The 12,675-nt window shown below is 58.2% G+C and overlaps 1 protein-coding gene across 2 annotated transcripts in view; it reads left to right on the top strand.

The window, feature by feature from the left end:
- Positions 1 to 12,675, top strand: part of LOC140119728 (T-box transcription factor TBX15) — a 107,899-nt gene that overhangs the window by 68,823 nt on the left and 26,401 nt on the right. For both annotated transcript variants that reach the window (XM_072139078.1, XM_072139079.1), the window contains exon 2: positions 6,891 to 7,107. In XM_072139078.1, coding sequence (XP_071995179.1) covers positions 6,891 to 7,107 — 217 coding nt within the window. The remainder of the gene's footprint in view (positions 1 to 6,890; positions 7,108 to 12,675) is intronic.

Below are 12,675 nucleotides of genomic sequence, written 5' to 3' on the forward strand. Positions count from 1 at the left end.
TCTATGCTCCTGGAGCTCTACATGGGGCAGGGGGCTTGTTCTGTGCTCCTGGAGCTCTACATGGGGCAGGGGGCTTGTTCTGTGCTCCTGGAGCTCTACATGGGGCAGGGGGCTTGTTCTGTGCTCCTGGAGCTCTACATGGGGCAGGGGGCTTGTTCTGTGCTCCTGGAGCTCTACATGGGGCAGGGGGCTTGTTCTGTGCTCCTGGAGCTCTACATGGGGCAGGGGGCTTGTTCTGTGCTCCTGGAGCTCTACATGGGGCAGGGGGCTTGTTCTGTGCTCCTGGAGCTCTACATGGGGCAGGGGGCTTGTTCTGAGCTCCTGGAGCTCTACATGGGGCAGGGGGCTTGTTCTATGCTCTTGGTGCTATGGTAATGGTTGTACATTTTTTTTGCTTTTGCAACAGAGTCTCCATATTTCTATGTCTATGTGGTTGCTCCACGGAGCTCATACTCCAGACTTCTCTGTCCTCCTCCTCCTCCAGACTCCTCTGTCCTCCTCCTCCTCCAGACTCCTCTGTCCTCCTCCTCCAGACTCCTCTGTCCTCCTCCTCCTCCAGACTCCTTTGTCCTTTGTCCTCCTCCTCCAGACTCCTCTGTCCTCCTCCTCCTCCAGACTCCTCTGTCCTCCTCCTCCTCCAGACTCCTCTGTCCTCCTCCTCCTCATCCAGACTCCTCTGTCCTCCTCCTCCTCCTCCAGACTCCTCTGTCCTCCTCCTCCTCCTCCTCCAGACTCCTCTGTCGTCCTCCTCCTCCCCCTTCAGACTCCTCTGTCCTCCTCCTCCTCCAGACTCCTCTATCCTCCTCCTCCTCCTCTAGACCCCTCTGTCCTCCTTCTCCAGACTCCCCTGTCCTCCTCCTCCAGACTCCCCTGTCCTCCTCCTCCAGACTCCTCTGTCCTCCTCCTCCTGCAGACTCATCTGTCCTCCTCTGTCCTCCTCCTCCTGCAGACTGCTCTGTCCTCCTCCTCCTCCAGACTCCTCTGTCCTCCTCCTCAAGACTCCTCTGTCCTCCTCCTCCTCATCCAGACTCCTCTGCCCTCCTCCTCCAGACCCCTCTGTCCTCTTCCTCCTCCAGACTCCTCTGTCCTCCCCCCTTCCCCAGACTCCTCTGTCCTCTTCCTCCTCCAGACTCCTCTGTCCTCCTCCTCCTCCTCCAGACTCCTCTGTCCTCCTCCTCCAGACTCCTCTGTCCTCCTCCTCCAGACCTCTCTGTCCTCCTCCTCCAGACTCCTCTGTCCTCTTCCTCCTCCAGACTCCTCTGTCCTCCCCCCTTCCCCAGACTCCTCTGTCCTCTTCCTCCTCCAGACTCCTCTGTCCTCCTCCTCCTCCTCCAGACTCCTCTGTCCTCCTCCTCCAGACTCCTCTGTCCTCCTCCTCAAGACTCCTCTGTCCTCCTCCTCCTCATCCAGACTCCTCTGTCCTCCGACTCCTGCAGACTCCTCTGTCCTCCTCCTCCAGACTCCTCTGTCCTCCTCCTCAAGACTCCTCTGTCCTCCTCCTCCTCATCCAGACTCCTCTGCCCTCCTCCTCCAGACCCCTCTGTCCTCTTCCTCCTCCAGACTCCTCTGTCCTCCCCCCTTCCCCAGACTCCTCTGTCCTCTTCCTCCTCCAGACTCCTCTGTCCTCCTCCTCCTCCTCCAGACTCCTCTGTCCTCCTACTCCAGACTCCTCTGTCCTCCTCCTCCAGACTCCTCTGTCCTCCTCCTCCAGACCCCTCTGTCCTCCTCCTCCAGACTCCTCTGTCCTCCTCCTCCAGACTCCTCTGTTCTCCTCCTCCAGACTCCTCTGTCCTCCTCCTTCAGACTCCTCTGTCCTCCTCCTCCAGACTCCTCTGTCCTCCTCCTCCAGACTCCTCTGTCCTCCTCCTCCAGACCCCTCTGTCCTCTTCCTCCTCTAGACTCCTCTGTCCTCCTCCTCACTCCTCCTCCTCACTCCTCTGTCCTCCTCCTCACTCCTCTGTCCTCCTCCTCACTCCTCTAGACTCCTCCTCCTCCAGACTCCTCTGTCCTTCTCCTCCAGACTCCTCTGTCCCCCTCCTCCTCCAGACCCCTCTGTCCTCCTCCCGACCCCTCTGTCCTCCTCCAGACTCCCCTGTCCTCCTCCAGACTCCTCTGTCCTCCTCCAGACTCCTCTGTCCTCCTCCTCCTCCAGACTCCTCTGTCCTCCTCCTCCTCCAGACTCCTCCTCCTCCAGACTCATCTGTCCTCCTCCTCCTCCAGACTCCTCTGTCCTCCTCCTCCAGACCCCTCTGTCCTCTTCCTCCTCCAGACTCCTTTGTCCTCTTCCTCCTCCAGACTCCTTTGTCCTCCTCCTCCTCCAGACTCCTCTGTCTTCCTCCTCCTCCAGACCCCTCTGTCCTCTTTCTCCTCCAGACTCCTCTGTCCTCCTCCTCCAGACCCCTCTGTCCTCCTCCTCCAGACTCCTCTGTGCTCCTCCTCCTCCTCCAGACCCCTCTGGCCTCCTCCTCCAGACCCCTCTGTCCTCTTCCTCCTCCTCACTCCTCTGTCCTCCTCCTCCTCCTCCAGACTCCTCTGTCCTCCTCCTCCAGACTCCTCTGTCCTCCTCCTCCAGACTCCTCTGTCCTCCTCCTCCAGACTCCTCTGTCCTCCTCCTCCAGACCCCTCTGTCCTCCTCCTCTAGACTCCTCTGTCCTCCTCCTCCTCCAGACTCCTCTGTCCTCCTCCTCCAGACCCCTCTGTCCTCCTCCTCCAGACCCCTCTGTCCTCCTCCTCACTCCTCTGTCCTTCTCCTCACTCCTCTGTCCTCCTCCTCACTCCTCTGTCCTCTAGACTCCTCTGTCCTCCTCCTCCAGACCCCTCTGTCCTCCTCCTCTAGACTCCTCTGTCCTCCTCCTCCTCCAGACTCCTCTGTCTTCCTCCTCCAGACCCCTCTGTCCTCCTCCAGACTCCTCTGTCCTCCTCCTCACTCCTCTGTCCTTCTCCTCACTCCTCTGTCCTCCTCCTCACTCCTCTGTCCTCTAGACTCCTCTGTTCTCCTCCTCCAGACTCCTCTGTCCTTCTCCTCCAGACTCCTCTGTCCCCCTCCTCCTCCAGACCCCTCTGTCCTCCTCCCGACCCCTCTGTCCTCCTCCAGACTCCCCTGTCCTCCTCCAGACTCCTCTGTCCTCCTCCAGACTCCTCTGTCCTCCTCCTCCTCCAGACTCCTCTGTCCTCCTCCTCCTCCAGACTCCTCCTCCTCCTCCAGATTCCTCAGTCCTCCTCCTCTGTCCTCCCCCTCCAGACTCCTCCTCCTCCAGACTCATCTGTCCTCCTCCTCCAGACTCCTCTGTCCTCCTCCTCCTCCAGACTCCTCTGTCCTCCTCCTCCAGACTACTCTGTCCTCCTGCTCCTCCAGACCCCTCTGTCCTCTTCCTCCTCCAGACCCCTCTGTCCTCTTCCTCCTCCAGACCCCTCTGTCCTCCTCCTCCTCCAGACTCCTCTGTCCTCCTCCTCCAGACTCCTCTGTCCTCTTCCTCCTCCAGACTCCTCTTTCCTCCTCCTCCTCCAGACTCCTCTGTCCTCCTCCCCCTCCAGACTCCTCTGTCCTCCTCCCCCTCCAGACTCCTCTGTCCTCCTCCTCCTCCAGACCCCTCTGTACTCTTCCTCCTCCAGGCTCCTCTGTCCTCCTCCTCCTCTAGACCCCTCTGTCCTCTTCCTCCTCCAGACTCCTCTGTCCTCTTCCTCCTCCAGACCCCTCTGTCCTCTTCCTCCTCCTCACTCCTCTGTCCTCCTCCTCTGTCCTCCTCCTCACTCCTCTGTCCTCCTCCTCACTCCTCTGTCCTCTAGACTCCTCCTCCTCCAGACTCCTCTGTCCTCCTCCAGACTCCTCTGTCCCCCTCCTCCTCCAGACCCCTCTGTCCTCCTCCCGACCCCTCTGTCCTCCTCCAGACTCCCCTGTCCTCCTCCAGACTCCTCTGTCCTCCTCCAGACTCCTCTGTCCTCCTCCTCCTCCAGACTCCTCTGTCCTCCTCCTCCTCCAGACTCCTCCTCCTCCTCCAGATTCCTCAGTCCTCCTCCTCTGTCCTCCTCCTCCAGACTCCTCCTCCTCCAGACTCATCTGTCCTCCTCCTCCTCCAGACTCCTCTGTCCTCCTCCTCCAGACCCCTCTGTCCTCTTCCTCCTCCAGACTCCTTTGTCCTCTTCCTCCTCCAGACTCCTTTGTCCTCCTCCTCCTCCAGACTCCTCTGTCCTCCTCCTCCTCCAGACCCCTCTGTCCTCCTCCTCCAGACTCCTCTGTGCTCCTCCTCCTCCTCCAGACCCCTCTGGCCTCCTCCTCCAGACCCCTCTGTACTCTTCCTCCTCCTCACTCCTCTGTCCTCCTCCTCCTCCTCCAGACTCCTCTGTCCTCCTCCTCCAGACTCCTCTGTCCTCCTCCTCCAGACTCCTCTGTCCTCCTCCTCCAGACTCCTCTGTCCTCCTCCTCCAGACCCCTCTGTCCTCCTCCTCCAGACCCCTCTGTTCTTCTCCTCCAGACTCCTCTGTCCTCCTCCTCCTCCAGACTCCTCTGTCCTCCTCCTCCAGACCCCTCTGTTCTTCTCCTCCAGACCCCTCTGTCCTCCTCCTCCAGACTCCTCTGTCATCCTCCTCCAGACCTCTGTGTCCTCCTCCTCCAGACCCCCCTGTCCTCTTCCTCCTCCAGACCCCTCTGTCCTCCTCCAGACTCCTCTGTCCTCCTCCTCACTCCTCTGTCCTCCTCCTCACTCCTCTGTCCTCTAGACTCCTCCTCCTCCAGACTCCTCTGTCCTTCTCCTCCAGACTCCTCTGTCCCCCTCCTCCTCCAGACCCCTCTGTCCTCCTCCAGACTCCCCTGTCCTCCTCCAGACTCCTCTGTCCTCCTCCAGACTCCTCTGTCCTCCTCCTCCTCCAGACTCCTCTGTCCTCCTCCTCCTCCAGATTCCTCAGTCCTCCTCCTCTGTCCTCCTCCTCCAGACTCCTCCTCCTCCAGACTCATCTGTCCTCCTCCTCCTCCAGACTCCTCTGTCCTCCTCCTCCTCCAGACTACTCTGTCCTCCTGCTCCTCCAGACCCCTCTGTCCTCTTCCTCCTCCAGACCCCTCTGTCCTCTTCCTCCTCCAGACTCCTCTGTCCTCCTCCTCCTCCAGACTCCTCTGTCCTCCTCCCCCTCCAGACTCCTCTGTCCTCTTCCTCCTCCAGACTCCTCTGTCCTCTTCCTCCTCCAGACCCCTCTGTCCTCTTCCTCCTCCAGACCCCTCTGTCCTCTTCCTCCTCCAGACTACTTTGTCCTCTTCCTCCTCCAGACTCCTCTGTCCTCCTCCTCCAGACCCCTCTGTCCTCCTCCTTCTCCAGACTCCTCTGTGCTCCTCCTCCTCCTCCAGACCCCTCTGGCCTCCTCCTCCAGACCCCTCTGTCCTCTTCCTCCTCCTCACTCCTCTGTCCTCCTCCTCCTCCAGACCCCTCTGTCCTCCTCCTCCTCCAGACTCCTCTGTCCTCCTCCTCCTCCAGACTCCTCTGTCCTCTTCCTCCTCCAGACTCCTCTGTCCTCCTCCTCACTCCTCTGTCCTCCTCCTCACTCCTCTGTCCTCCTCCTCACTCCTCTGTCCTCCTCCTCCTCCAGACTCCTCTGTCCTCTTCCTCCTCCAGACTCCTCTGTCCTCCTCCTCCTCCAGACTCCTCTGTCCTCCTCCTCCTCCAGACTCCTCTGTCCTCTTCCTCCTCCAGACTCCTCTGTCCTCCTCCTCACTCCTCTGTCCTCCTCCTCACTCCTCTGTCCTCCTCCTCCTCCAGACTCCTCTGTCCTCTTCCTCCTCCAGACTCCTCTGTCCTCCTCCTCACTCCTCTGTCCTCCTCCAGACTCCTCTGTCCTCCTCCTCCAGACCCCTCTGTCCTCTTCCTCCTCCAGACTCCTCTGTCCTCCTCTGTGTTTACTGCAGTGATGTGGTGTAATGGGGTGCAGCACCCCTCTCTCCGCTCTGAGCCCCTCTGTACTGTGTATAATGGCGCATTGTTCTGAGTCGCGGTGTAACAGGTGCTCATCCTCTGCGCAGACAGTGCGGGTGCCAGGAGGAGCTGCCCTCTGCCAGCTGCTGCCATCCGTCATGTCTCGCCCAGCTGTGCACTGTGCTGCCATGTTAGGGGGCGCTGTGACTGGTGGTGGCACTCAGACCCCTCTCTGCGGGCGGCCGGCTGCAGGAGGATCAGCGGAGCTCCTGCTCCAGCCTGCAGTTCTTCCTCTATCACCAATACAATGGGGCAGAGGAGGGGGGGGGGGGGTAATCTGCTGTGTTTTGGTTGTAGTTTGGGCACTTGGTCTCTAAAAGGTTCCCCATCACTGATCCAATTCCTTCCATCCCATCCACACAGCCAGGACCCAGCTGCAGTACCACATCCTGACCAGCAGGGGGCGGGGAGGACACAGGAATCTCAGCAGGAGCCCAGAGGAGCAGCAGCAGGAGAGAGGATGATGAGGATGAGTGTGACCAGGGCTCAGGTTATACCAGGTCACAGGAAGAGCTCATCATAGATCACAAGTTATAATACACCTATCCTTATTATGGGGGATGTGGGGGTCAGTGTTATGGGGGGCTGTGGAGGTCACTGTTATGAGATGCACATACATCTTATCGTGTTCTCCAATCACACCCATAGCTGCAGTCATAATCCTGTATTCTCCAGTTGCATTTAAAGCTGCAGTCAAAATTCTGCTTTGATATCATCATATTCTCTATTCACATCCAGAGCTGCAGTCACTAGTTTCCAGAATGTAACAAGCAGTTAAATCTGTTGCTCCTGGGGGGCAAATTGAGTTTAGGTTGGGGGAGTGCAGTTCTGGATGTGACTGGAGCAGTTATTTGCCCTGTGATCTAGGGGGCGCTATAGTCATTGATGTTGTGTCCTGTCTTCTGACCGGTGTCCTCTGCATCTTCTCTGCAGACTCTGAACACAGCACAAGCTCAGACACTGAGGTTCTGGCGGAGCGAACCTCCTGCTCGTATGAGTCCTGCCCGGACCTGGCGCCTCCACGAGTCCCCGACCCCCAGCCTCTATCTGTGTCATCTATGGATGAGATCCAGGTGGAGCTGCAGTGTGCCGACCTCTGGAAGAGATTCCATGACATCGGAACAGAGATGATCATCACCAAGGCCGGCAGGTGAGTCACGGCAGCGGCAGACAGGTGCGACAGGGGCAGCAAAGAACAGGTGTGGTAGATGACAGGTGCAGTGGATGACATCTTTAGCAGGGAACAAGGGTAGCACATGACAGGTGTGGCCGGGGACAGGTGCAGTGGATGACAGGTGTGGTAGAGAACAGGTGCAGTGGATGACAGGTGTGGTAGGGAACAGGTGCAGTGGATGACAGGTGTGGTAGAGAACAGGTGCAATGGATGACAGGTGTGGTAGAGAACAGGTGCAATGGATGACAGGTGTGGTAGAGGACAGGTGCAGTGGATGACAGGTGTGGTAGAGAACAGGTGCAGTGGATGACAGGTGTGGTAGGGAACAGGTGCAGTGGATGACAGGTGTGGTAGAGAACAGGTGCAATGGATGACAGGTGTGGTAGAGGACAGGTGCAGTGGATGATAGGTGTGGTAGAGGACAGGTGCAGTGGATGACAGGTGTGGTAGAGGACAGGTGCAGTGGATGACAGGTGTGGTAGAGGACAGGTGCAGTGGATGATAGGTGTAGTAGAGGACAGGTGCAGTGGATGACAGGTGTGGTAGAGGACAGGTGCAGTGGATGACAGGTGTGGTAGAGGACAGGTGCGGTAGATGACAGGTGTGGTAGAGGACAGGTGCAGTAGATGACAGGTGTGGTAGAGGACAGGTGCAGTGGATGACAGGTGTGGTAGAGGACAGGTACAGTAGGTGACAGTTGAAGAAGAGGACAGGTGCAGCAGATGACTGGTATGGCGGGGTATTGGTGCAGCAGAGAACAGGTGTAGAGGATGACAGGTGTGGCGAGGGGATTGGTGAAGCGGATGACAGGTGTGGCGAGGGGATCCGTGAAGCAGATGACAGGTGTGGGGGACAGGTGAAGCAGATGACAGGTGTGGTGGGGGACAGGTGAAGCAGTTGACAGGTGTGGTGAGGGGATCGGTGAAGCAGATGATATGTGTGGTGAGGGGATTGGTGAAGCAGATGACAGGTGTGGTGGGGGACAGGTGAAGCAGATGACAGGTGTGGCGAGGGGATCGGTGAAGCAGATGACAGGTGTGGTGGGGACAGGAGAAGCAGATGACAGGTGTAGCGAGGGGACAGGTGAAGCAGATGGCAGGTGTGGTGAGGGGAACGGTGTAGCAGATGACAGATGTGTCAAAGGGATTGGAGAAGCAGATGACAGGTGTGGTGGGGGACAGGTGCAGTAGATGACAGGTGTGGTAGAGGACAGGTGCAGTGGATGACAGGTGTGGTAGAGGACAGGTGCAGTAGGTGACAGGTGTGGTAGAGGACAGGTGCAGTGGATGACAGGTGTGGTAGAGGACAGGTGCAGTGGATGACAGGTGTGGTAGAGGACAGGTACAGTAGGTGACAGTTGAAGAAGAGGACAGGTGCAGCAGATGACTGGTATGGCGGGGTATTGGTGCAGCAGAGAACAGGTGTAGAGGATGACAGGTGTGGCGAGGGGATTGGTGAAGCGGATGACAGGTGTGGCGAGGGGATCCGTGAAGCAGATGACAGGTGTGGTGGGGGACAGGTGAAGCAGATGACAGGTGTGGTGGGGGACAGGTGAAGCAGTTGACAGGTGTGGTGAGGGGATCGGTGAAGCAGATGATATGTGTGGTGAGGGGATTGGTGAAGCAGATGACAGGTGTGGTGGGGGACAGGTGAAGCAGATGACAGGTGTGGTGGGGGACAGGTGAAGCAGATGACAGGTGTGGTGAGGGGATCGGTGAAGCAGATGATATGTGTGGTGAGGGGATTGGTGAAGCAGATGACAGGTGTGGTGGGGGACAGGTGAAGCAGATGACAGGTGTGGCGAGGGGATCGGTGAAGCAGATGACAGGTGTGGTGGGGACAGGAGAAGCAGATGACAGGTGTAGCGAGGGGACAGGTGAAGCAGATGGCAGGTGTGGTGAGGGGAACGGTGTAGCAGATGACAGATGTGTCAAAGGGATTGGAGAAGCAGATGACAGGTGTGGCGGGTGGACAGGTGAAACAGATGACAGGTGTGACACAGGTGTAGAGGATGACTGGTGTGTCGAGGGGATTGGTGAAGCAGATGACAGGTGTGGAGGGGGACGTGTGAAGCAGATGACAGACGTGGCGGGGGACAGGTGAAGCAGATGACAGGTGTGGCAGGGGAACAGTTGTAGAGGATGACAGGTGTGTCGAGGGGATTGGTGAAGCAGATGACAGGCGTGGTGAGGGGATCGGTGAAGCAGATGACAGGTGTGGCGAGGAGACAGGTAAAGCAGATAGCAAGTGTGGCGGGGCAGGTGAAGCAGATGACAGGTGTGGCAAGGGGATCGGTGAAGCAGATGGCAGGTGTGGCGAGGGGACAGGTGAATCAGATGACAGATGTGACAAGGGGGTCGGTAAAGCAGATGGCAGGTGTTGCAGGGGACAGGTGAAGAAGATGACAGGTGTGGCAGGGGAACACGTGTAGAGGATGACAGGTGTGGCGGGGGGATCGGTGAAGCAGATGACAGGTATGGGGGGACAGGTGAAGCAGATGACAGACGTGGCGGGGGACAGGTAAAGAAGATGACGGGTGTGGCCAGGGATAAATGTGGATCAGATGGCAGGTGTGGGAGGGACAGGTACAGCAGAGGAAAGGTTTAGCAAAGGACAGGGGTAGCCTGGGGACAAGTGAAGCAGATGAAAGGTGTGGCAGGGGAACAGATGAAGCAGATGACAGGTGTGGCGAGGGGATCGGTGAAGCAGATGACAGGTGTGGCGAGGAGACAGGTGAAGCAGATGACAGGTGTGGCGAGGGGATCGGTGAAGCAGATGACAGGTGTGGCGGGGACAGGTGAAGCAGGTGACAGGTGTGGCGAGGGCACAGGTGAATCAGATGACCGATGTGACGAGGGGGTCGGTGAAGCAGATGGCAGGTGTGGCGGGGACAGGTGAAGCAGATGACAGGTGTGGCAGGGGAACACGTGTAGAGGATGACAGGTGTGGCGGGGGGATCGGTGAAGCAGATGACAGGTGTGGGGAGGACAGGTGAAGCAGATGACAGACGTGGCGGACAGGTGAAGCAGATGACAGGTGTGGCGGGGGACAGGTGAAGCAGATGATGGGTGTGGCCAGGGATAAATGTGCATCAGATGGCAGGTGTGGGAGGCACAGGTACAGTAGAGGAAAGGTTTAGCAAAGGACAGGGGTAGCCTGGGGACAAGTGAAGCAGATGACAGGTGTGGTGGGAGACCGGAAAAGCAGATGACAGGTGTGGCAGGGGAACAGATGAAGCAGATGACAGGTGTGGCAGGGGAACAGGTGTAGAGGATGACAGGTGTGGCGAGGGGATTGGTGAAGCAGATGACAGGTGTGGCGAGGGGATCAGTGAAGCAGATGACAGGTGTGGCGGGGGACAGGTGAAGCAGATGACAGGTGTGGCAGGGGAACAGGTGTAGAGGATGACAGGTGTGGCGAGGGGATTGGTGAAGCGGATGACAGGTGTGGCGAGGGGATCAGTGAAGCAGATGACAGGTGTGGCGGGGAACAGATGAAGCAGATGACAGGTGTGGCAGGGGAACAGGTGTAGAGGATGACAGGTGTGGCGAGGGAATTGGTGAAGCGGATGACAGGTGTGGCGAGGGGATCAGTGAAGCAGATGACAGGTGTGGCGGGGGACAGGTGAAGCAGATGACAGGTGTGGCGGGGGGCAGGTGAAGTAGATGACAGGTGTGGTTGGGGACAGGTGAAGCAGGGGACAGGTGCAGCAGAGAACAGATGTGGCTGGGGACAGGTTCAGCAGATGACAGGGGTGGCTGGAAACAGGCGCTGGAGATAAAAGGTTTAGCAGGGAACAGGGGTAGCAGATAACAGGTGTGGCCAGGGACAGTTGTAGGGGGGGGGACAAGTAAAGCAGATGACAGGTATAACAGGGGACAGATGCAGCAGTGAACAGGTGTGGAGGGGGACAGTTACAGTAGATGAAAGGTGTAGCAGGGGAAAGGTGAAGCAGGGGACAGGTACATCAGATGACAGGGGTGGCTGGAAACAGGTGCAGCAGATGAAAGGTTTAGCAGGGGGGGGACAAGTGATGCAGATGACAGGTGTGGTGGGAAACAGGTGAAGCAGATGACAGGTGTGGCGAGGGGATCGGTGAAGCAGATGACAGGTGTGGCGAGGGGATCGGTGAAGCAGATGACAGGTGTGGCGAGGGGATCGGTGAAGCAGATGACAGGTGTGGTGAGGGGATCGGTGAAGCAAATGACAGGTGTAGCGAAGGGATTGGTAAAGCAGTTGACAGGTGTGGCGAGGGGATTGGTGAAGCAGATGACAGGTGTGGCGAGGGGATCGGTGAAGCAGATGACAGGTGTGGTGAGGGGATCGGTGAAGCAGATGACAGTTGTGGCGAAGGGATCGGTGAAGCAGATGACAGGTGTGGCAGGGGACAGATGAAGCAGATGACAGGTGTGGCGAGGGGATCGGTGAAGCAGATGGCAGGTGTGGCGAGCAGTTCGGTAATGCAGATGACCGGTGTGGCAGGGAATCGGTGAAGCAGATGACAGGTGTGGTGGGAGACAGGTGAAGCAGATGACCGGTGTGGCGGGGGAAAAGTGAAGCAGATGACAGGTGTGGTGGGGGACAGGTGAAGCAGATGATATGTGTGGTGGGGGACAGGTGAAGCAGATGGCAGGTGTGGCGGGGGACAGGTGAAGCAGATGACAGGTTTGGCAAGGGGATCAGTGAAGCAGATGACAGGTGTGGCGAGGGGACAGGTGAAGCAGATGACAGGTGTGGCAAGGGGACAGGTGAAGCAGATGACAGGTGTGGGGGGGGGTTCTGTGAAGCAGATGACAGGTGTGGCGAGGGGATCGGTGAAGCAGATGGCAGGTGTGGCAAGGGGATTGGTGAAGTAGATGACAGGTGTGGTGGCTGGACAGGTGAAGCAGATGACAGGTGTGGCACGGGAACAGGTGTAGAGGATGACAGGTATGGTGGGATCGGTGTAGCAGATGACAGACGTGGCGGGGGACAGGTGAAGAAGATGACAGGTGTGGCAGGGGAACAGGTGTAGAGGATGACAGGTGTGTCGAGGGGATCGGTGAAGCAGATGACAGATGTGGCGGGGAACAGGTGAAGCAGATGAGAGTTGTGGCGGAGGACAGGTGAAGAAGATGACAGGTGTGGCGGGGGACAGGTGAAGAAGATGACAGGTTGGCAGGGGAACAGGTGTAGAGGATGACAGGTGTGTCGAGGGGATCGGTGTAGCAGATGACAGACGTGGCGGGGGACAGGTGAAGCAGATGACAGATGTGGCGGGGGACAGGTGAAGCAGATGACTGGTGTGGCAGGGGAACAGGTGTAGAGGATGATAGGTGTGTCGAGGGGATCAGTGAAGCATATGACAGGTGTGGCGAGGGGATCGTGAAGCAGATGACAGGTGTGGTGGGAGACCAGTGAAGCAGATGATAGGTGTGGCGAGGGGATCAGTGAAGCAGATGAGATTTGTGGCGGAGGACAGGTGAAGAAGATGACAGGTGAAGCAGATGGCAGGTTTGGCAAGGGGATCAGTGATGCAGATGACAGGTGTGGCGAGGGGACCGG

This window comes from Engystomops pustulosus, chromosome 2 (assembly GCF_040894005.1).
Source record: "Engystomops pustulosus chromosome 2, aEngPut4.maternal, whole genome shotgun sequence".
Classification (NCBI taxonomy): Eukaryota; Metazoa; Chordata; class Amphibia; order Anura; family Leptodactylidae; genus Engystomops; species Engystomops pustulosus.